The following is a 26,970-nucleotide window of genomic DNA, read 5'->3' as shown; positions in this document are numbered from 1 at the left end:
TAAAGAAAAGGGTTAAGGAAAAAGCCAGAAGGGTTTGGTGGAGAAAAAAAAAATCTGCATTTGTAAGTAACAGGATTTTGCAATTTAGCCCATGTGTTAATGGCAAAATAAGCCCTTAAAAGTATTCTTTCCTACAATACTTCATTTATGGCTACTGGTTAATAAGACTGGTCTGATTTCAATAGTTGCCTTAATTTAAAATGCTACCTTGATTTTCACAGGAATGGCTCTTATTCCATGAATAAATTATTACTTTGTCACTGTTTTTGTCAGCACTATTAACTATGGAATATATTCTCGCTGGTCATTTTAAGTGTCTTTCTTATCAGTATTGTGCCTGGCATTCATTATCCTCTTATCTCTCCTCCATTTCTCTCAGTAGAGAGGTAATGGATTGATTACTTTCACTGCTATATTGGTCAGGATGTACAACAAATTCTCTTCTGCTCTACAGCTCATTCATCATGGATATCCTTTAATCCCCCATCCCTGAGTTTAAACGTTTCATTCTCTTCATATATATTGGATATTATTAGCAAAGACTAGAATCCAAGCAGTGCATCTTTTATAACTCCTTTACAGTAAAACATAGTTACTGAAAATGTCTTTGTGGAGGGCTATCTCTGTTATACTGCTCAGGGGGTGCTTCAGTGCCACAGAACCACTAATTCAGCAGCATTTGCATTTTCTGAAATACTGAATTCTGTGTTGCAACTGGAGAATTACTGAAAAGAAAAAACACAAAAAGGGTTCTTTGTGGTGTGGTGCTCCCCAATGTGCTGCATATTCCTATGGTTAGTAACAGAATCTGTGCTAGATGGGTGCATGTTTTTAATTTTTAAATGATATTTGAAAATAAAGACCATTTTATTGTAAAAATCATGTGCTGTACATTGTACATTTGTACTATATGGAAAACTCTGTTAGAGCAGCTGAATGGGTATCACAGGGTTTTCTCACTGTACCAAGTGAAGAACAGAGAGTAGCAGTACCTTCCTTGGATTTTGTAAGAAACTTGTTCTTTCTGTTTGCACTGTCATTGTAGAACAGTCCAGAAGGCATCAACATTTGCTTGGAAGGATCAAGACAGTAGAAGAATGATAGTACACACTGAAAGTATACATAAAAACTCTTCTGGAGATAGGAAAGGAAGTTGTTCTTTCCTGAGGTGTATGAAGGACACACAAAGTCTCTGTAATGCAAGGGAGATTCCCCAGAATGTAGTCACGTGTGAGAGGTAGCTCTGTATCCCTGACTGCTCATCTTCTGGGACATACATTTGCTTTTCTTGTTACTGGCACTGTTACTGATACTGTTGCTTATCAGTTTGGTCTGCACCCAGGCACTGGCATGAGGTTATATCAGTGCCTCCTGTGCAGGAAGAGCTTAACCTGCACTTTTTGAAGGCATTGGCTTCATCCTGGGAACAGACTAATCTTCATTCCAGAGATAGAGGCAAGAAATATTCTTAATCTTCCCAAAAGGTACTAGTCAAATATGCACAAAGGCACCAGTCACTACAAATCATCTAACTCTGAGAAGCAAATCCCAAAACCACTGATAGTCGTGGGACTCAGTCTCTGTTACTGTCAAGGCCTTCCTGAGTCTCTTGCAGATGAAGGCTTCTTGCAGTACAGTGAGATTCACAAACAGCCTCTTCAATATTCTTCCCTCATATCCATGCCCTACTCTCACTCTCCTCATCAATAAATATTAAAGTCATCTCAGATAGGTGAAGACTGATAGAGAGAGAGCAGGAGAGAAATTTAAAAATTGATAGCCATATGGTGACCTGGAAGAGCAGCAGAGGGTGGTGGTATTCATGCATTTGTTTTTAAACAAAAAAGACATCATGTCAATAAATTAAAATGAAGAGTCATCTGAAATGTGGACAATATTCAAGTTGCAACAGCCACAATGCCTCTGGATGGGGAAGAAGCAGAGAGGAAGGAGGTCTAGGCTATGATCCTATGGACCTGTATTTGAGCGTGAATCTTACAATGCTGTAACAGACTGCAGAGGACAGACCAAGCACAACTGATCCAAGGTTCATAGATGTGAAGAGATGGAAATTTTTCTTTTTTGTTTAAAGCATAAATAGTAAATCACGGAAGCATTTCCAGTAGTGTGTCTGCCCAAAATAAACCACAGAACCGCTGCATATTTTCCCTCAAGAAAAGGGAAAGAGTACTTGCTCCTGATGGCAACACACTTCCTAACATGATGTTTTGCAAGAAAAATACATAATGTCAAGATACTTTTGAGCTGTCCTGCCTCCTCAATTAATATAAAGAAAACTTCCTTATCATTACACCTATATTCGGTATCTGGGGAGACAGTCCAGAAGGAAGATTGTATTGCTTCAGCTGGGTATTGAAATCTCTGTAAGCAGCCCCTTACCTCTTTGACATCTCCTCTTAGATGTCTTGTCAGAGTGTCTGCCTCTGACATCTCTTTTCGATGTCTTTTGTAGTTGCTTTAAATGGAACATGGCCAAAAATTAAGTTCTCATCCTTCCCTATGTCCCTTTTATTGTTATCAACAGTGCTGTTATCATCCCCGTCTCTCAGCAGTTGGCATGTTCATAGTTACACTTCTGAATGTTTTACTTGCCAGAATTTGTCTGGTCAGATCAACAAGGTTTTTGTCACTGCTCTAGAAGTAATTAGGAAGGACAGATTTCTCAGCAAGAGAGAGGCACACAAACAAATCTAGACCCGTGTTAGGATCCGTGAAGGTTACTGCTTAAAGGGATAAGATTTTTAGTAGGGCAGTAGAGCCCAACAGAGGGGAAAAATATTTCTCTCTGTGCTGTTTTAATTTGTACTGAAACTATTAATAGCCCAGGCTTTTCTCATTTCCTGTATTTTTCCCAGTGTGTTGTCCCTTTCTGCTTCTGCTCCCACCAGATTGAAAGAAAGAGTTATTTGTTGTCTTTAGAAATGTCATTTGTCCTGTATCACAGTATTTGATTTCCTGGCACCTTTTGCTCAGCTCTGTGGTTCGCAGTGGGAATAATGTTGTGTGTCAGTGACCCCATCATATTATAGTACAACACTGAAATTCTTTCAGGTATGCAGGAGAGGGAGAACTGCTAAGCGTTCACTGCTGCACTCTCCCACAAAGAGCACTCTCTGTTTCAACCCATCATTTATTTAACATTTGACAGCCTCCAAAAGGAAGGGAGTCTTATCCATGCACTTAAATGGATTCTGGAAGGGTGAAATTCAGCCTGTATTGCCATCAGGCAATCTGCAGATTCACTTAATTTGACTGATTTCTGCTAGTATTTTAATAATATCAAAAACAACCATTGCAGAAGTCTTGCTTTTTCAGCCTGTCCTGTCTTCGGAAGCAGTCTCCAGTATTCAGCCAGAAATTGATCATTCATTGTGTTTAGAGAGGTTTCCCCCTGACTTTGCTCCTCTGGCCCTGGGACAGGGCCCCACCATATTGTTTTGGTTTGGGCAGGGACTTGGGAATGAGAGCAGAAGGGTTGGTGTCAGGGAGCTGCAGCCTCAGAAGCAAAATCCCCAGTGAGTTTTTGGGTGCTCCATTCTCAGGTAGTGCTGATGCACACACTTTCTGTGTTACACTAGAGCTTGTGTCCACCTGAGTGCTCAGGCAACTTGAATCTTCTCCTTGGCAATGACATTTCTGCTTGTCCTGACTGAACTCAGGTATCCTGTTTCTTTTATCTGTACTTGAAGCTCAGCTGCCATTCTCTATTTCATATCTGGAGGGTACCCACCAATGTGATATTTCTAGCTGACAAGTGCAAAATAAGGTTCTTTTCTATTTTTTGAGAGTCAGGAGCTCCTAAAGTACCATCTCTTCTAAACTGCAGCCTTTACCAAGGATTACCTCTGTGACTTTATTTTAATTATTGCATCAAAAACATATTCAAATAGCTGTGTCAAGTTTGTCATCAGGACCGCATAGGACTGTTCTAATACTAATCTAATACTAAGATCATTATTGAGAGACTAAATATTTGTCTTTCATATAGCTCCTGTGCAACGATTTGAGAATTTTTATAACTTTACATGTTTCTGCTTTTGAGTTCTTGTGAGTTATATGAGATTGATTATTTTAAAAAGTTATGAATATAGTGTATTTTCAGATGTTTAATTACTGAAGAAATAATAGCCCAATATCATTGAAGATACACAATTTTCAAGAAAGTAGCTTAAAATATGAAATATTTCTTTATTGACATTTATATTAAAATATGGTACTTAATTTCTGTTTGTTTCAATTTCTATTAGAAATGCTAATTCAAATAAATTCAAGCTGAGAAAACAGTTTTGAAAACTAGCAGTTAAAAGAGATCCGGAACCATCACTGAATAGGATATGGGAAAATTAATGCCATCCTTCTTAAAGCAGGTCGAAAAATGAAAGCCTGAATGAGTATTAGCACTATTCTTTAAAAACATGCAATACAATATTCATTAAGTTTTGATCAAATGTTTTACAAATGGAGGATGATTCAGATCTTTTTATAAACTGATTTTATTGTAGGAGCATTTTACTAGTAGATGATTTGTCTTGCTAGGAAAATACTCTCCTCTTATTACATTCAGATTAGAGTGAGATTTAGCTGAGGAGATTTTGGTTTTTGGTTTCCTAGAGCTATCCAGGATAACTCTCCTGGTTTCATAGGAACAAATACTGTATTGAGTGTTTGCGATGGGAAGTTTGAGAAGGCTATTATCAAACTCTGAAAAAAAAGATCCTGAACTTCTGCTTTATAATAACTTTTTAATACAGTATCAGAAAGATGCAAAAGATCTGCCTGGAGACTGACATTTAGCTATTGTGCTCTTTTAAATTAAATGACAGCTCATAGAAGCATTCCAGGGCTAGGTGTAGAATCCTGTTATTTAAACATTGTCAAAGCTTGGGTTTAATTAACTCTAATTCAGTGTAGTTTCCCCATCCTTGCATACTCTTTCTGTCTTTCTTTCAGTCCCTCTCTGTCTTTTCTTTCTGCTGGCCTTGAAAGGCTTTGGGCACCTGTCAGGGTTACAGTGGAATTTCAAATGCCTTCATGCCAGTTGCTGGGTGCAAGGGAAAATTACATCGTGGCAGAGCAGCAGCAAAGCATTTCATTGTCAGCTGGGAGATTCGCGTTGCAGGATAAAGCTGGAGTGCTAAGTCCAGACTGGCTGGGGCTCTCAGTGTTCCAAATGATGTATGGTGGTTTCTGAGGCACAGAGACACCTTGCTTTGCTGATCAAAAACATGTAGGACACATTTGGACTTCCAGAGCCAGAGTGAACAGGTCATTTGTCAACTTCACCATCAAATGAGGTGGCAGAAGTTGCCCTGTGCCTGTCCTGGAAATCACAGAATCATAGAATGCTTTGGGTCGGAAGGTCGTTAAAAATTGTCTCCTTCCATCCCCTGCCATGGGCAGGGAACCTTCCACCACACCAGGTTGCTCAAAGCCCCATCCAACCTGGCCTTCAACACTTCCACGGATGGGGTGTCAACGACCTCCCTGGGTAGCCTGTGCCAGTAAATAATTTTACCAATCTCACCAACCTTCACAGCAAATAATTTCCTCCTGATATCCAATCTAAATCTATCTTCTTTCATCTTAAAATAGTTCTACTTGTCCTAAATGTCTCAGGAAGGGCTGTGGTGCCAGCTCAGTCTGCAGCTCTGGGATAGCAGTCCAGCTGTGAAAGGGATGAGCAACAGCTCCTAAGAAAATCAGCCAGTAGCGTGTGTGAGGGGATGGGAAAGCCATCAAGGAATGGGGTGGCACAAACATGTAAGGAGATCAAAGTCTTAAGTTGTCTTTCCTTTGGTGCTCATTCAGATTACTATTTTTTGGCAGAAGTAGCTCAGATTAAAGACAACCATTCCTGAATACTTTCAAAACAATAAATGGCTTTCTATCCATACCTAGCTCTCACCTCTCCTTGAAATGCTACTGCAGTTTTTCAGTCTCTATGGATATATGAATTACTAGTCTATTTCTCCAGTGTGATCTTGGATGAGAACTATTCCTAGGCCTTGAATGGCAATTTTGTAATGAAAGTTACAGTAGAATAGGCCAGGAGCCAAACAGTACCCATTAAGGTTTGCTTTTATGTAACCACCATTCAAAAGCAGTCATCCAACCTTTGGGTGATAACAGTTTTCCACATCAGTTATGCCCGGTTCAACAGCTTGGTTGTCTAAAATAAACCCTAAATTTCTTCTTCTTTCTATTTGATTGCCATTTGTCTCTTTGCATTCAGTTCACATTCTTTTTCTTTCAGAGTTTTCAGACATTTATGGCTTCAGAAGCCTCTTCAATTTCTCACAGTGACTTCCCAAATAGTGAAAAATCACCTGCTGATTTTCCCAAGACCAGGAGAACTCTTTTTTGTCCTAATCAGCTGCCAGCATGTGCATGGTGTCTTTCATGCCAGTAGCTCCTGTCCTAGGTGCTCCCTGGCCACTGGGAACAATGGGGGCAGCCCCTAGCTATCTCTGCCTTTTGGTAGGTGAGCATCAACCCAGGGGGATCAAAGGAATTGAAAAATGTGGACAGGTAGTCAAATCTCATCAGCTCTCCCTCCTTTGTACTTAGTAGGGATAGATGGACAGTCCTGAGGGAAACCCAGATGTGCTGAAACAGATGTCCAAGGAAGCAAGAAGACTCTCCCACTGGAGCAGCCTGTTTCTGTCTGCAGAAAGAGCCTGGAGAGCGAAATTAAGGCCAAATGCCTTTTACACATCTAAATGTGGATTTGATAAATTTCAGCCCAAAATATGTACCCTCTGTAAAAGTATGCAAGTGTGTTTATCTTAATTTAATTTTAATAAGCAGTATTTTGAGGAGTGCTCTCCCGTCCTCTGCCTGAGGGACTGGTGAGGAGAGCAAGCACATCCTCAGCCGTCTGCTGCAGTGCCAACAGAGGTGGACTGAAACAACTGTCAAAGCTGACACATCAAAGATCTTTCTAGCTTTTCACAGCCTTGAGAAAAGACAGCCTACTCAGATGTTTTTCTTATTTTTTTCCAGATTTTCCACAAATAGCCCCCTTCTCATTAAAAAAAAAAGAAAAATATTTCAATATGGATGATGCCATTATTTTTCCATCACTCGAGGACCACTGTGATTCTTCTTACTAAAAACATTGATCCACATGGGATACCATTAATACTGGAAAATAAGACAGAGTTAACACTATGTATTGCCAGTGCATGTATAGTGTTTATGTGAAATTATAAACTTGAAAATGGGTGTACAAAATACATATGAAATTGATAAAATGGCAAAAGGTGTGTTACTTTCCAGTCTAGTAGAAATGAATAGGCAGGTAGAGAACATTGTTCTCCTCTGCTGGCTTTTAAGGCACAAAAATCAATTTGAGATGTAGTCTTGCTTTAATGCCATTTTGATTCCTCCCACAGCAACGTCAGTGCCTTCCATGTGTGTGTGGCCACATACATAACGTTTCTATAAAAGAAACTTAGTTCAGTTCTTGATAAAAATGCTTTATTGTGCTGCTACTATTCATGCAAACCCTAATTTTTTTATAGTTCCATGAAAAAAATGCATTTCAGATTTAGTGGTGAAGTTTCCACCCAGCTTATCTGTCCAATGCATGGGGCCATGTGTAGTGCTTGGCTTTAGGTGCCAGGGGGGTGACTTACTGCAATTGAGTTCAAGGAGACTGAAGATACTGAGTCAAACTGTGCTGTACTGTGCCATGAGGCCTTTGTTGTTACAGGTCCTAGTTCAGGCTAGTTATCCTGTGATCTGTTGAGGATGCTGGAAGTCATTCCCAGAGGGATGAAATGTAAGGTCAGGCACAGCCCCACCAGATCAGCCTGAGTTCAGCCCACACACCACCACTCTGTGTTGGGCTGTGGTTCTGTCATGCCCTGGCTCCTTTGGAAATCCAGTGTTGCTGCCCTACACTCCCTTCCAAGGTCTGCAAGTGCCCTGTGAGGTGATACAGGCACAGCTCTGGGACTGAGTACCTCAAGCATCACATCCAGAGTAGAAACCACCTCCATCTCGGAGGAGGTGAGGGGGCAGTTTGTTTTGTGAACTCAGTGCTTTGATTAATCTATTCAAATATTAACATGCTTGGTGAGGTAGAACAAAATATCCTCTGGATTTATAAATATTCATATACTAACATCTGCCACATCTGCATAGTTATAACTCTGTTTTCATGGGAGGAAAAGCGTCTCTTTGAGGAAGGTCCAAAGTAGCAGAGGGTTTCTCTCGTCATACCTGTCACTTAGCAAGTTCCGTAACTTCTAAAGATCTCTAACAGTTGCATTATTTTAGAGTTAGCCTGGTCCACTAGGATTTAACTCCAGAATAACTGCTGTTAATGTTCCTGGATCACTTTTACTATGTGTATGTGAGGTAGTATATTTTTTTTTACAACATATAACAGTGTCTTTGATCATTTGCAGTCTGATTTCTGCCACTGGCACAGTCCTGAAACAGCTATGCTTTGCAGAGCTAACAGAGTCAGGTTTTCCTTATAGTGTTGATCTCTACCTTTGGTGCTTAAAAACATGCCTTCCCTTTTCTATGGCTTGGCACAAGCCTTCAAAACTCCATGTCCTCTCTTTTTCTTTTTCTTTTTTTTTCCTTGCTTTACAGTTTTACTTTATTTATGGTTATTCTGCTCCAAGATGTCTTTTCACTAAGTTTACTCCTAGCTTTGTTCATCTGAATTTTGCCTCTAAGTCTACTTGGCCTTCTTCTTCCAAGAAAAATAAAAGAAAGTAGCCCAAAAATATAGTCAGCAGCCTTGTTTGTCAGTAGATTCCAAACAAATCTATAGCAGCTAGCTTGCTAGTTATTAAAAAAACCAACTTTTTTAAAAGTTCATCATACTGGAAATCTTTGTGGCTTCCTAACTTTTGGGTAAAAGGAAGGCATTGTTTCAGTGCACCACCAAATAAGTGGGTGCACAGCAACCATATTATCTTTTTGCTTTTAAATAGAACTTGAAAAGATTGCACTTCAAGTAGATTCAAATTGAGTCCTTCTTTGAATGTCCTTTTTTTCCTTCCTGAAGCTCTATTCAGTACTGTACAGTTGTTTTTAAGGAGTTACATAAATTTTTCTCATTTATACAATGAATACTAAGAACCACAAAATAATGGTTTGAATTATTTCTTGGGTCCATCAACTACAAAGGAACAAAGCATAAGAATAGCTAGAGTTCGCACTTCCAAACTTCCAGAGTTCTGAACTTTGACTTCTTTTACTTGAATCAGTATTAAAGATTGTTGTGAAAATCATGTAAAATTTGTGTGATTAACACAAGAATTATATATCCCCTTCAAAGGGGGACTTGGGTCTTGCTTTTATGTGAAGTTGACATTGCTGTTCCCTGGAGAACAAGCAGAGATTTGAAGCTCTGATGAATGGCTGTTTTACAGAGTAGGTTCTTGCCTTCCTGCTCTGTCTTTTTAACCTCTGACATTACTTTGGTTAGTCAAAAGCAGTTTGATCCTATTATTTCAAGAGAAATCATTATTTGTCTCTATGACATATTACAAATAGGTTAAGTTTTCAAGAGCTATTAAGTCCCAGACTCAGATGTTATTTAGGCATTTTGAAAATTTTAATCTACATTTTCTGTGGTTTTGTTGGGATTTTTTCATTTCTCAGAGTTCTTGCAGACAAGGACCCCAGACGTGCTGCTTCACCTTCAGTTTTATTTTACATTTACAGCATTATGAATCTTTAAAAATAAGTTGCAGCCTACCCAAATTACACTTCAGCTGAGCAATTTGGTGTCCTTAGGAATGCACTGAATTATCTTAATCACATTCTCAATGATATATTACTACCTTTAAAATTATTGCTAGGAGAAAATCACAAGTGTATAAGAAGGAGCTGCAGAATAAAAGTGTAACAGTTAAAGAAAAAGAGAAAGACTAAACAAAAGACAGAAGTGAAGTTGACCAGAAAATTAACATTAAAAATCAGGAAATCAAGAAACAGTGTTTCTTTGGTGGTATTGCAAGTGTGTGTGTCTATAACTGTAATTATTACACAGTACAGCCATGGGGACCAGAATCTGCTCTGGGTTGAAGGGATGTGCTGGTTTAGAACTGGGAAATACTCAGTGTCACTTTAAAAGGCTTTGTGTCAGTTTAACTCCACAAGACACTGCACAGCCACACAGCTGAAGCAAGCTCTGATTATGGCAAAGTAGGTACTGCTTCATGGAGTATTGACAGTGTCTTCAGTGAAATAAATTGTCCTTGAAACTATTTTTTCCTGTAAAATGCCATTTTAATCAGTTTTTCCCAAACCACACTAATTAGAAAAGTCATTTAACCATCATTAACAAGGTACATATTTCCAGAATTTGTTATGAGAAATGATGTTGTTTCAAAATGTATTTTATATTTGTTATCCAGTTTAATGAAATTTAAATAGCAAGTTGATATGATAGTTCATTAAGATGTAAAATGGTCAAATACACTATTTTCATTTTAGAATGTCATGCTTTTAATTATGTTGTTGCTATTTAGTACTATAAAAATGTCCTATTTTCTAGGTCAATGTTTCATATTTGTGTTATGATTAAAACAGTTTGACATTTTGAATAAAAATGTACTAATTCATTGTATTAATTAAAAATAATGACCTAGGAAAACCATTTCCAAACTAACCTAAAGACGTCAGCACTGTGAGACTTGACAGTTGTGCCATATTGTCACTATTAATGACATTTTCTACAGCAAAGTAAAAATGTACATACAAAGCAAAAAAAAACCAAATTGAGAACTATTTTCATTTTTAAAACTCTGTCCATGAAATCTTCAGTCCACTGAAAGGGTCACAGGTACTTGGAAAGACAAAACCAGCTTTTGAAATATTGACATTTCATGTGAAACATAAAGGGCAGCTTTTGCACAGGTAGATGTTTGTTCTTCTTCAATACATGTTGGCCTTCTGCTGTCAGAGCGGGGAGGGCAAGTACACGAGAGGTGGAATCACAAAGCCCTTGAAGTTTAGCCATAGATTTTTAATGAGGTTGTTCCCAGGGTTGTTAATTTGTACACATAAACTGTATTGCTACATACTTAAGTAAAAGTACCACCATTTTCATTGTGTGTGTGTGTGTGGTTTGGAGACCTGAGAAAAAAGGAATGAATGTATAATTACGTCCCCTGAAACAGGTTCAGACGCACAGCACACACTGATTAGAGACACCAGGTTCTACTGTGTCATAGGGCAACATATCATAAAGACAAAGTAAATGATCACTAACTGTTCTGTTCCTGAGGAATGCAAAATAAAAATTCAAAAGGCCACAGACAGTAAGTGGTTGTTACTTCATTTCCAATCCTGTAGTTTCCTTTTTGGAGCTTTTATCACTGAGTTTAAGGCTGCCCTTTGTGAGGACCTCAGAGGAAGCCCTCCTGTAACTTGGTTGTAGGTCCTGGTTTTGTGTGTCACAGATCAGTGAAGTAGCCCATGGATGAACGTCTATAAATCCCCATCAAGAATCTTCTATTTAAATTAAATCCTGTTATTTTCTGTTTGCCTGAAGCTCTATGCAGAATCCTCATGGTTTCAACAATAGTTTTCAAAGATACCACCCAGCCCTCCACATTTTTAATGCCCACATTCAAAAGTGGAAACAGTAAATGCTTTCCTGTGTTTGTGGCTTTTCAGATCAGTGCAAGTGGCTTTATGGACCCCTGTAAACCTGCAAACTGCTGTTGGGCAGCTCTTGTTCTAGATATTTCGGTCATTAGCGAGAAAACTCGCAAGTACCTTAAATTAAAATAGATCTTTGATTTCCCACTAGGACATCCAGAGAAGAAATTCACTTCAATTCTTTTGTGAAACTTTATAACTTTGTCTTCCCAGTGCGGGCTGGAGCCCTGGTGAGGCTGTCATTTGAACTGGAGCTGTGTTGCAGCCTCTTTTGTTCTGTGCTCGCCTCAGATGCCGGCTCGCTGCCTGCTGGCGTGCCGGAGCGAGCGGGATGACTTGTGGTGACAGCTGTAAAGTTGCGGATGGGAGCAGAGAGAGGGAAAAAAGCCCTTGTTCAGTTAGGAGGGGTTTTATATCTCTCTGTTGCCATAACTACACAGAAGGAGAAAAACATGCTTCTTTCATGCTTGTCTAGATTCAAAATTGCCTGTTGTCATCCTTTCATAGGTTCAGCACCTTTGCGGGTTGGTTTGAGTAGCATTTTCAGATTATGAAATGATTGTGAAATTTGTATATTGCCTTTGCAGTTGAAATTTTGATTTAATTACCATGTTTTCTGAGGTGTTCCTTTGTTTTCATTTGTTTCTGAAATGTTTTAGCCGAGTCTTATCGACCATCTTCATTATGTGAAAGCCATTCAGTTCTCAAAATAGTCTTTATAAGCTTGCTTAATTCTTAAAGAGCCCATAAATTTTAATACTCATTAAATAAATCTGTGTCCTTTAATCTCAACCTACTTCTTAAAAGTGTTTCTTTTTTTTTCCTTAATTCTGAGTTTGGTAAGGCAGCTACTTAAGCACATCCTGATAATTTAATTCTCTATGAACAGAAACAACATTTGCAGTTAAATGGTTTCTTACATTATCAGCTAGTTATGGCTAATATTCTCTTGCCATACTGTACAAACCCCCTGCTCAGGCATGGATACTAGGAAGTGACTTTACTAGGTTTTATACAAAAATATTTAGTAATAACAGAAATACATTTCAAGAAGTTTGCTTAAAATAAAGGCTTAAAAATCAAGATTTTACTCTATCACAGGAAATCGTTAGTTAGGCAGAAGTGAGAAGGACATTTTGCAAAATGTTTCATAAACAGCTACAATACTGTTAGACTTTGAAAACTTTACAGTGCTTTAAAATGTAGGCGAGAAAAAACAATTATAAAGTTTTTCGCATCTTCAGGACAGATAGGATGTAGAGATTTGAAATTATTGTAAGTAGGATGATGTTCAGACAAAATCTTGACACAAATTATGGCTTTTTAAACATAAAATACCATGTTCTTAAAGCTCAAGTGGGTCCAAAATCTAGCTTATTTATCATTTTTTTCCAAACCTGTAGTCATTTATGATTGTTAACAGCCCTATATTTAACTACCACAACAACTTCTGTAGTCATGATTGCAGCCCCCCACAGCTGCTGAAGCTACACAGCAGGGAACCAGTTGCTGAAGTGGAGTAGTTGCATTGCAGAATACCCCAGGGAGGGCCTAGATTTGACAGAGAGCATTTTTTCTCTTTTTTCTTTTAATTTTTTAAAAATTATTTTGCAATATTTGATTACACTTATCTGTTCTGATAGTGTAATGAATCACTAAGACTTATTTGTGGGGACTCACCAAAAAACCAGTTCTCTATGATATGAGATGTCCACTGGACCAAGAAATACTGTCACATGCATTTAACCCAGTGCATAACACATGCCTGGTAGTAAACCATCCACAGAGTATATAGGCCTAAATACTGAGATTTAATGCTTTGTTATTTATAGGTGATGTATAATATCTTCTGAAATGGTGAAATTTCAGTGCCCAAGATTTGAATGCTTTTATTTGCTTTCATTAGGCATCCTGTACAGCAGTATGTGAATGTTAGAAAATATGTGCCTTACCACTGTCTGGTAAAAATGTATTTCAAAGATTTATGTTGATTACACTTACATACATTCCATGAAAAGCCTAAGCCATACCCCTGTTGGAGCTGGGCAGCTCTGCTTTGTTTAAATGGGCAGAGGAGCAGCCTGGTCCTTGCTAATTAATGTATGCTAAGTGCTTTGAAGTCTTTGATTGTCAGGTGTTATACCTCAGAGCTGTGGCATCTTGGGGGTTGAGTTTTTTTGCTCTAATAGATGCAATTTACTCTGGATACATCACTGATTTGTTTTCAGAAGCCTGTCTTTTTTTTTCTTCTTTTTTTTTCTTTTGGAGCATGCATGGATTTTTTTGCTGGCTGGTGGTGCAGATGTGCCTGTGGCTGTTGTTAACACACAACTGGCACCAAAACTGGTCAGTGTTTCACTGGTGCTGCTGTGTCAGGAGACTGTTGGTGATCACACCATCAGTTTCACAGATGGGTGCTGCTTGTTCAAAGCCTTCAAAACTGGGAAACGTTTAGCTAATGCCTTGTACTACATACAGAGATCAAAAAGGTCCAAAAGCTATCCCTTTGTCTTCTGCTACAAGCAATTAGGATAATACTGAATCCATCCCAGACCACACAGTAATAAATATTTTAGCCTTCCCTTAAGCCTGGATTGATAGTCAGGTCTGCCTCCTGGTAAATAAAACAATCAGAACTAAATTTCCATTTGAATCTGGGCTATTCTGCTTTTCCAGTGCTCACAGATTTGGGTTTTTTTTTTCCTTCTCTTTCTGCCTGTCTCTCTCATTTTGTCTCCAGAGAAAATTATTGTCTGCCTGGAAATCAAGTTACAGTGCTAACTGACATAGTGGCATGTTATATGTGGAGAGGGGACCAGACTGGCAGTTTGCTGGGATCTCCTGGGCTTTGTTTGCCTTGGCCAATATAGAACACGCTGCAGCCAACTTTGTATTTATTCAGGGGTGAATCCTGAAAAAAAACCCCAGCAAATCCTGATATAGGAAGCTACATCTTTATCTCAACATCTCAGTGGGTATTTTTATGCTTGGTCCTTTGGTCTTGCTGCCTTTCCTTACATGGATCACAGTGTGTGTTGGAAAATAAGAGAGATCAAATTGTCACCATATTCTTTTCTCATTCTTTGCATTCATATATGTAATATAATTGCAGTTCATTTTCAAACCCGCTCACATATGCTCACTGTGCATTTGTAACCCTGTTTGATTATAAATTAGCAGGCATGGATACCATAGAAGACTTTACCTCATAAATCAAAGCAGCAAAGGTATTCTAGCCCCCAGAACTCCTTTTTTTATTATTTTAATGCATAACTCTGGTACCAAAATCTCTCCAAAGTTGCATCTAAAGAGCACTTTTTTTCCCCCTAGAGATTAAGGGTGTAGTTCATCTCTGAATATAATCAGAAAGTATGTTGAAATAGTTCTATGGGCTAATGGAGGGGAATATCAACTGTGTAATATGTGAAGGCAGCCTTGAAGTACTTCCTAATGTCAGTTCCAGTGATGATAATAGCCTGAAAATTAGTTTCAAAACATGATATGGTGACTTCCTTGAATTTTTAGTATGTTTAGAAAGGTTCCATTTACACATAGGGCTGCAGTTGTCTTCCTCAAGTGAATAATCACTTCAGCTGACTTTACTGACCCTTTCTCATCATAAGGTGAGAAGAATTTGCCTATGCGAACAAAAAAATTTATTTAGCACAACAGGGCATCTCATTGCCAACAATCCTTTGGATAGAGTTATCATATGCAACCACATACGTGTTGTTCATCAGGATTTAAAAATATTTTCCAACTCTCCAGCATCTGTTACTGTTTTCTTTAGCAGCACAGGTGTCTAACAGTGTCAACACAGCCAAGATCTAGACAGGTTGGTCTGCACTACAAAGTCCTACTGCCGTGGCTGTACCAGCTTGGAGTATGACAGCTTCACACCTTGCATTTCACATTGCTGTGCTGACAAAACCCAGCAGAAGATGACTCTCGTTGCCTTTGTTCAGGGGCTGGTGTAGCTGTGCCAGCAGTGATACCTCTCCATCAGCATATGCTCCATCTTCACCAGGGTGTGTAGCTGGCTAGCACAGGCTCGTCAGGGCACGGCCTTGCCATGCTCATGTTTAGTATTGAGCTTTTCTCAGTTCTTTTTATCAGGCTTAAGGGCTTGGGAAAGCAAAATGTGCAGGAGATACCCAGAACCAGTCGAGCATTTTCACGTGCCTTGGGTGCAGGATGGTGTCCTGTGAAAACTCCATAATGAACAGAGACTGGGAGAGGAGGATTGGGCACACCAGTATCATGTGACAGTATTTTGCAACTCCATCCCAAGCCTTAAGCAACCCTGGCTCTTTGCAGTGCAGTACAGTACAGAGTGAGAGAGAGTGCTTCACTGTTTGTCTGCCTCCCCCATCTCTCCCATAAAGGATCCTTGCACAGGCAGTCCCAGCTTTCTTACGCCCCTTCTCCTTCTGCTCTTGGAAAAGGAGTTCAACTGAAATTGAGATCCAGTAAGAGAAAAAAAAAAAAGTGGAAGTATTTATCTGCAACAGATTAGTTCTCACCTTCTGCAAAAAAAAAAAAAAAAAAAAAGAAAAAAGAAATGACTGTCTGGTCCCAGCTAATTATTTAATCTGCCTTGGAAATCCCTGGGGAGAGACAGAACATCCTACATGTCCAAGCACTCAGAACTGGTTGGGTTGTGCCTGAGACAGGCTCCAGGTAACTGAATGTATAATCTTCAGGGTCCAGGAAGGAAACTGAAGATCACGGGGGTTCTTCCCCAGAGGGTGGTTGAGCACTGGAACAAGCTTCCCAGGGCAGTGGTCACAGCACCAAGCCTGACAGAGCTGAGGAAATGTTGAGACAATGCTCTCAGGCACGTGGTGTGATTCTTGGGGCTGTCCTGGGCAGGGCCAGGAGTTAGACTCAATGGTCTTTGTGGCTCCCTTCCAACTCAGGCTATTCTATGACCTGTAACATCCTCATCTGATAGTGATTCTCACCAAGCTTCACTTATTTCCCTTTCACTTTTCCTTTCAGGCCAAAAGAGATTAAAGGACCTATTCCTTACCCTAAGTCCCAAGTAAAAAGCTGTTCTCCAGAGGTGTGTACTTGTCTTCACATCACAAGAAATATGATGTAGCTGATTTTTGTATTTGTCAGCTGGGAAATAACTAACTCTCATGCTGAACATCATGGGATACCTTGAGGGGTGGATGATGTTCATCGTGGTCTGCCAGGCCAGGGTGTCTGGAGGAGTGGAGAGCAACATCAGCCACGGCAGTGCCAGGTCTGTCTGCTTAACTTCATCAGCCTGGCCTAATGAGGCTGCTGGGCATGGAGCTGTTACCTCTCTGCAGCTGCTCCAAGCCATGTATCAACAGCACAAGGGTGTATTCAGTAAGTTTTTGGGGTTCTCTGCAGGCTTTGGGGTTCTCTGTGTGTCTGTGGATGTTGTGATGAGAAGGACTTGTCAAAGTGGCAAAAAATGCTGCGTTCTTGTGTGGTTCACGTGGGAAGAGTTCACCATGGTAAATTCCTTTCTGTCACTCACAGCACCTGTTTGGCTTCTAGATCTTTGCTTCATGATTTAGTTTTTTTATCTATCCCTACTCTACCACTATAAAAATAAGCAAGCGTGGGCAGTGCTGGCACTTAATGGTTAAAATTTTTGTTTTGCATAACTAGAGCATAACCTTGGGAATTAATCTCCATGCTTATTAAGAGAAGAAGGTAATTGGATTTTCTTCCTGGTAACTTTTCTTGGCTTTCCCACATTTTCTGTCCCAATCATGAAAGCATGAGGCTGTGTGAGCAAGCATTGGTCTCTTGCACGTTCCTCACTAGAATAATTACTGATGTTCCATCAATTACCCTTTGCAGTTTTATAGAAGGTTAGTTTTCCCAAGTAAATTGTTTTAAAAGCTATTTGTAAAAATCGTTCTTCCATATTTTGTAGCTCATTATATTTTAGTTCTTGCTGCACTCTTTTAAAGCTTTATCTACTAGAATTTAAGTAAAGAGTACTTTATTAAAAATGCAAAGAAACCTGAGAGCTTCCATTGTACCATGGGAATCTGCATTAGAGAGGGTCTTTAAGTATCCAGTCTTCACTGTGCTTAAAATACTGAATAAATAAACTTTGGGAATAAGTTCCTTGTTCATTTTTTATTTCTGATTATAGATAATTTTTTTTAAATACTGTATAATTTCTTTTCCCTTTACTTGATCTGCACTGTTACACAGTTGTGCTTGGTCCTGTATTTGATCCAAAGCTTGTGGGCTCTTAAGTTTAATTTGTAATTTGTCCATTAATTAAGAGGGTAAGATGTGGTATGATGGCTGAAGCTAGGGAGACCAAGAATCAAAACTTCTGAGTTCTTCCTGATTCTGTTTCTGACCTGAGGAGAGTCACTTACACCTTCTGACCTATAATGTCTCTGGGACTCTCAATATAATTATATTAAATGCCCCCAAGCAATGATAATGGCAAGACAGAAATTGCTCCACAGAGATGTTCAGTTGCAAGTTTCAGGTCAAGTCCCCTTCAGGTTCAGCCACTATGTAGCTCATGTAATTTTGGGGGGTCTCTTCTGCAGCTCTTTATGAAGAAAGTATTCAACCAGTCTTTCACTGAGAATGACTTAGCATCACTAGGGAAGGAGGGGACAGAAAGGACTGGCTTGGTTTTGAAATCTCATTCCAGTGTGTGTGTGTGTGTGTGTGTGTGTGTGCACACCTGTCAGGAAGGAAAAATCCCTTGCACTAGGGTAGAGCAGTGGCTGTGATTCCCTGAGGAGAGGAAACATCAGTGCTCATCTTGCTGAAACTCTGCACCTTAACTGTCCTTGCACTTCATTTTTGCCTAGATCTCTTAATAAAACAAATAGTCAAATGAGGGGGAAAAAAAACAAACAAAGAAAATAAAGTCCATTAGAACAAAGAAGGGAGAGGAATAAACAATCCAGTAGGAAATTCCCAGCACATCCCTTTTTGAAGGTTTCAGGAAATTCCATTTGTTTGAGGAAATGCTGAAAATTAGGAGGAGCTCAGAAGAGGGCCTGGCAGGAGACAGCTGAGGTCATTTTTCACTGCCAGTACTGCACTGTGTTGTCTCTTCTTTTACAACTCATCGGCAGGCATTATTACCTGGTGAAAAAATTTGTTTTGCAACTCATCCTGAGTCCTCATAAATCATTAATGCCTGGCTAAGCACAGTGTGAGCATTACAAATTCTCTGAGAATGAGGGCCCATTCTGATACAACCTTGTGTCCAATACTAATGCCTGCTAGTTATTTAGTAATACAAAGGAGCCTGAGCGAGGAAGATCGATGAATCAATGCGGTCTCCTGACTTCCTTCTGCTCTCCACCTGCCTCTCCTCTTTCTAGTTCAGATACTGAGCTGCAAAAATTCAGGACAGTTCATAGTCATCTCTCTGTGGGCAGCACTATAGCAATTTAGGGGAACAAGGAGGAAATCACAGCTTGCAAATATCTGTTGGGAGAAGAGGACCTTTGGTTTCTGATTAGAACTTATTCTGATTTCTGGGTTTTTGTGAGCCAAATTGCTTCACTGCTCCAGACCTCTTTTCTGGTTTGCATCCCTTAATGAATCCATGCAGCATAAAGCACATTCAAGTGTGTAAAGAGCATAGATGGAAGCTGTGCCCAGGACTGAGTGTAATTAAAGGGTGCTCAGCAAGTCCAAATAATGAGCCCATTACCTGTGGGAGCTGCTTGGGGAATTAGATGCTCAAACCAGCTCTCACAATAGTGGAAGCAGCACGGAGAGCACAGCATCAATAGGTATTGTGGCTGAGCTTTGTGTCTTGTTTTTCAGTAATCTTGGCCACAGTCAGGAGTTCAAGGATGGTCTGTACTGATCTGCTTACCCTGAGCTCACTTCCTAAAACCCCCAGCCCATTCAAGAGTACAACTCCTCTCCTCTCCTCTCCTCTCCTCTCCTCTCCTCTCCTCTCCTCTCCTCTCCTCTCCTCTCCTCTCCTCTCCTCTCCTCTCCTCTCCTCTCCTCTCCTCTCCTCTCCTCTCCTCTCCTCTCCTCTCCTCTCCTCTCCTCTCCTCTCCTCTCCTCTCCTCTCCTCTCCTCTCCTCTCCTCTCCTCTCCCAGGATCCATCTGTGCAGTTGCTATTCATACAGTTGTGCCCTTTGACCACTGTAATAATTGATCATAAGCTTTAAAAGAGGGAGATGGAATGAGGTGAGGTGGAGATTGACCCTTTGTAAGGGTAATCTTAGACCTGTATGACTTAGTCATGGATGGAGCCCTTGTCCTGAAAGGCCTCTGCAAGGAAGGTTCTAAAGTCACAGGTACAAGAGAAATAGAACTTGAATAGGAACTTAGGAAAAGTGCAAATGGGGGTCAAGGACAGTGGTTGGGTAAATTTGAAAAAGGGGAGAGAGTATCAGAAAGTTTAGAGGGAAAAGTAACAGTCTTTAAGACATGAAATGATAGAAAATTGATGTGAGGAAAATGTCCTTGCTGTAAATGAAAGTGGGAAAATGGACCACGACAGAGAATGGGGGGGAAAATTGTTCATATGTGAAAAGGGACAGAAAAATGCTTCCTCCATAAATATATGCAACTGATAAAGCACCTGCTGCTGGTCCTGTGAAACCAGAGACCTCAGTCACTTTGGCCCTCAGTCAAGTACTGCACCCCTTGTGCCCAAGCCATGCTTGATCTTTGGCTGAGGCCCAAAGTGTTCCTTGTGCAGTGAGACTTCAGGCATCACACCTGCAGCAAAAGCCTGAGATTCCCCTGCACCAGAGTGAACATTCAGATCCCATCTTAGGTTTTGCTCAAAATGTATAATTGTGCTTTACCTCAGCTGAATTTGTTAAAAATAGTCCCTGCTATAGCACCCACAGGACAAAGTGGTTTATTTTCCCCCATTATAGATCTGACAAAAGCCTGCTGTTATTTCTGTGCCCTCTCTAATGATCTGCTTGCTCTCTGGAGAGCACTGACCCATTTCAGCATAGAATAATTAGCCTTTCAGACACTACTGTGTTTCCATTAAATAGACATAAATGTGCAAGGTGACATTTATTTACTTAGGCCTGAAAAATATGCACCACAGATGTTGGGGCTTGGGAGAGCTTCAATTTCTTTTCATGAAACAGTTGTATATTTACATGCTTTTGTGTCATTAAACAGTAGTGCTTGACTGAAATTATTCCTGTTGAGTTTCCTTGGCGAAGCAGGGGAACACAGGGATTATTTGGGTCTGGGTTTCACCATGAGACCCTTTGGCAGTTTTGGCAGCTCTTGCTCAAGCCTGTCAGTGGCTTTGAGCACAGTTAGAGTTACAGACCCTTGAGGTCCCTTTTACTTCATGTAAGGACTCCATGTAAGGAACTGTTGTTGATTTACAGATCTGTCTGAAGAGGAATGTGTTCAGGGTGTTACACTGAGGAAATGAGAACCTTGACCTATTGCAAACATAAAATAAACCCAAAGTCCTTTAGTATTTAAAATCAGCTCTTCTGTCATCTTGATCACTGGCTTCTGAACCACCAGGCTATTGCCCAGGTGAAAAGTATATTATTCATCTTGATAGCCACTTTAGTCTGCAAAGTTGGAGGGAAGTCTTAGCCTTAAAAGTCCAGGCAGCATATAAAACATGTAGGTTGCCTAGTAGTTCACATCCCCACATGGAGACGTGGCATGCTATCTTTTCATTCCATTAGCACCAATAGGCTCTATAAAAGGAGACATCACGCAAGGTAGGTGCTTTATGGCAGCATGGAAACACTTTCATAGGTTATTTTAATCATTATGATTCTTTCATGATGTGTGAAAGTTGATTGTTGCTGTAAATGAAGCCATTGAAGGCTAAAAAATAAAAATGCTGTGATGGTAAAAATCCTTGGAGTGCAAAAAATAGGAATTGCTATAAAAGGGAGTAATTTATTCTCTGCATGAGATTTCTTTTTATCAAAAGGATGTTTTAAAGCTAATTCTGAAACCTATACAATTGTAGTCTATATAGCTGAGGTATATTGAAAGGTGCATTGATAATTTAGCTAATTTTATATGCACTGTAATTTATATATTATTTAGAAGTGCTATTTTTTATGTTAACTGAGAGGCTTAACACATTTTTACTATGTTAAGGATAAGTTATTTTTGCAGGTCTTGTGGTTTTATTATTTTGACCCATATCCAGTTCATGTTGCATCATAATACCATTTTTACTAATATTATTCTAGTATGTTCAAAACTTATTTCCATTTGGATAGAAATTCATTAGCTCTTGGTTTTGATTATAACAAATTATTTTAACTTTCTGTGATAATGCATTCTCTGTGTTTCTGATTTGCTAATGCTGGAATATTTTATTTTCATTTTTAACCCTTCAAAATTTAGGAATTGTTTTCCTTTTTTTTTTTTTCTGTGTATATATATTTCAGTTGTTTAGACCTACTGGTTCCTGCTTTTTTCTTTTTCTTTTTATTTTAATATGTTATGTTCATAACTTCTGACTGTCTGTGTTGAGCCAATCTTACCAACAAAAATATCAATTATTTCCTGTTTCTCTACTTCTTTACAAAAAAATGAAAAGTAAAAAGTAAAAATAAAAAACTCTTAATGGGAACCCTGGCACTGTCTGTCTTCTCTGTTCTGCAGAAATGTTGAAGGAGTTGAACCAGCAACGCAGAGCGAAAGAGTTTACAGACCTGAAAATTATTGTTGAAGGCAAAGAGTTTGAAGTCCACCAAAATGTTCTAGCTTCCTGCAGCTTGTATTTCAAGGACCTGATTAAAAGGTTTGCCTTCCTTCCAGCTGTGATCTGCTCTGTTCTTTTGTAGGGCGCATTTGTGTCGCTTTTTTTTCCTCCCCTCTCTTGCAGGTTTATGAAGATTGAATCTCCTGTCACAGAGCCAGTAGCCATTCTTTCCACCTCCTCTGAATGTATTTCCAAACTGAGGCTCAGATCCATTTGTTACACATCTGACTCGTACAGTGTAATTATTTCTGATGAGTAGAGGCTGGTTTTGGCCGAAGACAGTGTTCCACCACTGAGAGATCTAAGATTTAAACTCCTCTGCTAATGGTGATTCAGTCCACAACTAAAAACTACTGCTGTCAATGTTTGCAAGGGACTCTGTCACACACGACAAAAGTCTGTGCTTCAGGCTGCAGAAAGCCATCAGCATTCAGGTGAACGGTGCTGAGACATCGTGCAAATAAAGCATTTGGAGTACTGTAATCCCTTCACCCTGAAATCTTTGTTACATGCTTTTGTGTGGCTTTTATGGGCAAAGGGATTGATATTTTTATTATTTGGGGACCTTTAAAAGAAGAAAAAACTGATTAATTTCTCTAGAAAATAATCAGAAATAAGATGATTTTGTGGTCAAAATGTAGCTCAGTCTGCATGTTGGACTAACAGTAGCTTTTTCACACAAACATTTCAGCTTAGGGTAGGTACAGTATGTACATTTTCTAAACATCATGTCTCCACCTTCGCATTTTCCCCCCTCTGTTTCTAGCTGATTGATTCTAAACAGTGCATGATAATCTTTTTTTTTCCATTACATTGATTTTTCAATTTGTATGCTTCATATACTTGCATAGGAATAATTTGGTACTCTCATATTATTAGTAAGTTAGAGCAGCAAGTAGGGAGAAAAAAAACACAAGGATAACTTTCATTTTTCTCTCAATCATCAGCAAATTAATGCAGCTGCTGATTTTGCCTTGCAGTATTTTCCTGAGCAGACTGAGCCTGGACTGTGCTAAAAAATGGGATTAAAGAACATTTTGCTTGCTTCAAATCCTGTATTTAAATTTTGCCAACTAACACAATAGTGACTGTATTTTATTTCAGGATGGCATATTGGCTGATATCTCCTTTCAGTGTATTGTGTCCTTTTGCACAAAGCTGGTTCTATAATTATGGATATATATTACATTTCTATGATATAACTGTACTGACTGCCTTATCAATTATTCATAAAAAATATGTTGGCCTAGGAAGCATGTATTTTCCCCTCTGTAAATCTAATGATTGCTAGCAGTAGCTATGCCAGATCTCTCCTGTCCTTTCTCTTCTGTCTGCTCATTATTATTTAATCGTTAAGGCTACAGTATATGCTTTTCAGGGTAATAAGGAGTAGAGTCTACAGGAAAAGAAAAATTATAGAACCAACTTAGAGAAACAAAATCACTGACTGTCCAAAGACTGTCATTTGGATTTTGTTGTGAAGACATCTGCTTGTGTGCAGAAGTCACCAGGCAGCATCTATTTCTAGAAGCACACTGACGAATGTTGCTGCTTTTTTATTTAGTTATTAAATGGAGATATACGTTAGATTGAACACTGCTCTGTTATGAACTTAGTAAAACAATATAAAAATTAAATTCCTAGATTTTGTGAAAGCAAAAGCCTGGTTTTTAGCATGTATTGTCTTTTAGCTGCCCACATAAGGCTTGCATGCATTACAAGAAAAAAATAGTGGAAGGTTTAGACTGTTTGCTAAACTCACCACTTTTTGCCTTCTTTCACATCATCAGCAGCAATAAATATTCCAGAGGTCAATTTGTGTCCACCATCAGGTCTCTCCATCCCAGTTGCTTTCCATATATAACCTCAGCTGCACACATGTAACCTTGATGGAGGCTAATGGAGTTGCACAGGTGTATCCAAGGCAAAAATGCCTTTATTACTGATGATGATGCTTGAATAAGAAAAAATTCAGCTTGATGTCAAGTTGAGTTTGCAAAACTGTCAGGTGAGAAAACTAAATATTCACCTGTAAACTGAGCAAATGTGTCTTTGCGAGACAATAAACTCGGGGCTATGGGGTGGAATTTCTAAAGACTTGCTTTTTGTAGGATATTTGCAGTGTAAAGCTTTGTCTTTTATAAAACCCCATGGAAGTCAAGGGCTCAGATTGCAAGAGGCACTCAATTTTTTGTGGGATCATGCCCTTAATAATACACAATCATTATAGTTCATAGAGTTAGAATGTTTACAGATACAATACATCTAGAATCCTCTATGATATTTGTTAGCAGCTCCTTTGAGGCAGCACTTAAAGCTTTATGTGATTTATATTGCACTCCTTGTGTTATTGTAGAAATCAAAACAAGAAATGGCAGTTTTTCTTGAAGAATAAAAGAGATCTCTTTATATTAAATATAATAGAAAGGCCATTTCAATCAGTGCAAGCCAAGGTTAAACACTAGTGTCATTCCATCCACAGGCACCGATGTGTCACCAGAAACATCAATGAGAATATGATCTATTCATGAAGGTACTATGTACCTCTATAGAAACATGCAGAAATAGAATCTTTCAGAGTATTTACCTCGGCTTATTATTTGCCACGGGCTGGTTATTATTAACCTCATATTCTGCCATTGATTCCACTGTGTGTTCAAGTTGGTATCTGATGGTAGAATAGCAAGTAGTGTCTCAAAAGAATAAAAGAGAAATGTTCAAAATCAAATAAGATCAATTATTTCCTTCTCAAAATAAAACCAAAATACAGATAAAAAACATAATAGAACTAGAGTTATTGCTCATCTTGAGCAACGCTATTTGATGAGAATTAGTCATAGCAGGGAAGAAAATATGTTATTTTTATTTCTCTGATAAAAAGATGATAGCTAGGTTTGATTGTCCAAAACAATTGTAAAGTTATTTACTAAACAAAATTGGTAATGAGAGTGCATTTTGAAACCCCTTTAGTTTCTCAGAAAATGGCTAATCCTGTGCTGAGCATTCTGCTCCTCATCCAGAAAATTCTCCATTCTATGTGATTTATCTTTCAAATATATGAGCCCTTTTGAGCTTGGTTTAGTCCAGTCCTGAGCCTGAGCTCAGCACCATACCAGGCATCTGTTTTGGAAACAGGTCATCCCTGTCAGTAGCTGCACAGCACTCAAGCCTAAGCCAGAACTTGGTGTTCATCTCCCTCCCAACAGCAATTGACCATGGAAAACAATCTCAGCCCTTTTTAGTGCAGAATCATCTGAAAAGGATCATGTGTATTAGGAACAGCAGGTGTGAAATATTCCTGATACCTGTTCCACATCACTGTGCCCACAAAGGGCAAAAGGTGACATTCAGGGGAAGGGTGAGGATCCATACAGGACTACTGCAGTATAGGGCTTCAGGAGAACATGGATGATAAACAGCAACTGGACTGGGGCACAGTCCCCTAAAGGCCATCTTACATATTTTGAGTGCACTGCCAACCACATTGACTCCAGCCTGTTTGACTTTGCTACTCATGGAATCAGCCATCTTAAAACAACGGCTTAATTTATGATACAGACAATGAAAAGGAGAACCTTGAAGGCTTCCTGAAGGATCTTTTTCTCCTAATTTTGATTCCTGTGTGCAGATCGGGCCCATGGATCAATGAAAGGTGTTTATGTCTTGTGTTAACTCACCAACATTTAGGTCCAAGGCTGGTGTCTAAGGCAGGTCGAGTCTAATCTCACCTACTTGACTGTTACTGCAGTCTGCAGAGAGGGACACAGGCCTGTCCAAGAGACAGGACCTCTCCCCACAAAATAGGTGTCTAAGAGATGAGGTGAAAGAGGAGGCCATCCCCCTTTCCTATAAAAGAGAGAGTGATTTGCATAGACAGTGAACTTACGATGGGCGTACCATTGATTCCCTCAGGGGTCCAGCCTAAGCTGGCTGTCTGGGCTTCTCTGCAGCTGGGAGGAAAGATGGGAATGTCTGTAGGATGATACATCCCATCTCACAATAAATAGCACGATTTGCCTTCTGAAGTGCTTATTTTTCATGACCCAGAGAGAAAGACCAGTCACCCAGCCTGAATCATAGTTAACTAAAAGGACGTGAATGATTTCTTATGGCAACTAGTGGTTTTCTTAATGGCACATATTTATGCTTATATCTGTACACAGAAAAAAAAAAAAGGGAACAGATCCAGATCCATCAAAAAACACTTCTCCAAAAATGTGCCTCTTGCAGAGCACAGATTTTCTTATTTAAAACATTCTTGGTTTGGGGGAGGAAAGAAATGAGCTCTGTTTTTGTATCTGCCCTAGAAGAAATGGTGGAAGGTCGGTGTGGGTGTATGTAGCAGGAGGAAGGAACGAATGGAAAATCCCACAAAGAGCCATCTTTTTTATTTCCAGCTGTATTTGGGATAGACAAATGCATCTGCTGAATAACTGGAATTTCTGATATTTCCGTAACAAAAAAGTGTTTCACCGGAACATTTTAATTTGCTACTTTCTTCTTCTTAACCCAGAGTACTGGGATCTCTACCAAATATGACATTATTAAAAGGAAGCAATTGATAAAAATCTCTTCTTGGCCAAAATGCTTGCTTTTATAA

General features: G+C 39.3%; 1 protein-coding gene across 1 annotated transcript in view; it reads left to right on the top strand.

The window, feature by feature from the left end:
- The window catches only part of KLHL29 (kelch like family member 29), a 389,148-nt gene that overhangs the window by 295,205 nt on the left and 66,973 nt on the right, over window positions 1–26,970 (top strand). Inside the window, exon 6 of the mRNA XM_059469632.1 lies at window positions 22,271–22,409. Coding sequence (XP_059325615.1) covers window positions 22,271–22,409 — 139 coding nt within the window. The remainder of the gene's footprint in view (window positions 1–22,270; window positions 22,410–26,970) is intronic.

Source organism: Ammospiza nelsoni, chromosome 3, assembly GCF_027579445.1.
Source record: "Ammospiza nelsoni isolate bAmmNel1 chromosome 3, bAmmNel1.pri, whole genome shotgun sequence".
NCBI classification, from domain to species: Eukaryota; Metazoa; Chordata; class Aves; order Passeriformes; family Passerellidae; genus Ammospiza; species Ammospiza nelsoni.
Note: the sequence above shows the minus strand (reverse complement) of the source record. Positions and strands in the feature narration are given on the sequence as shown.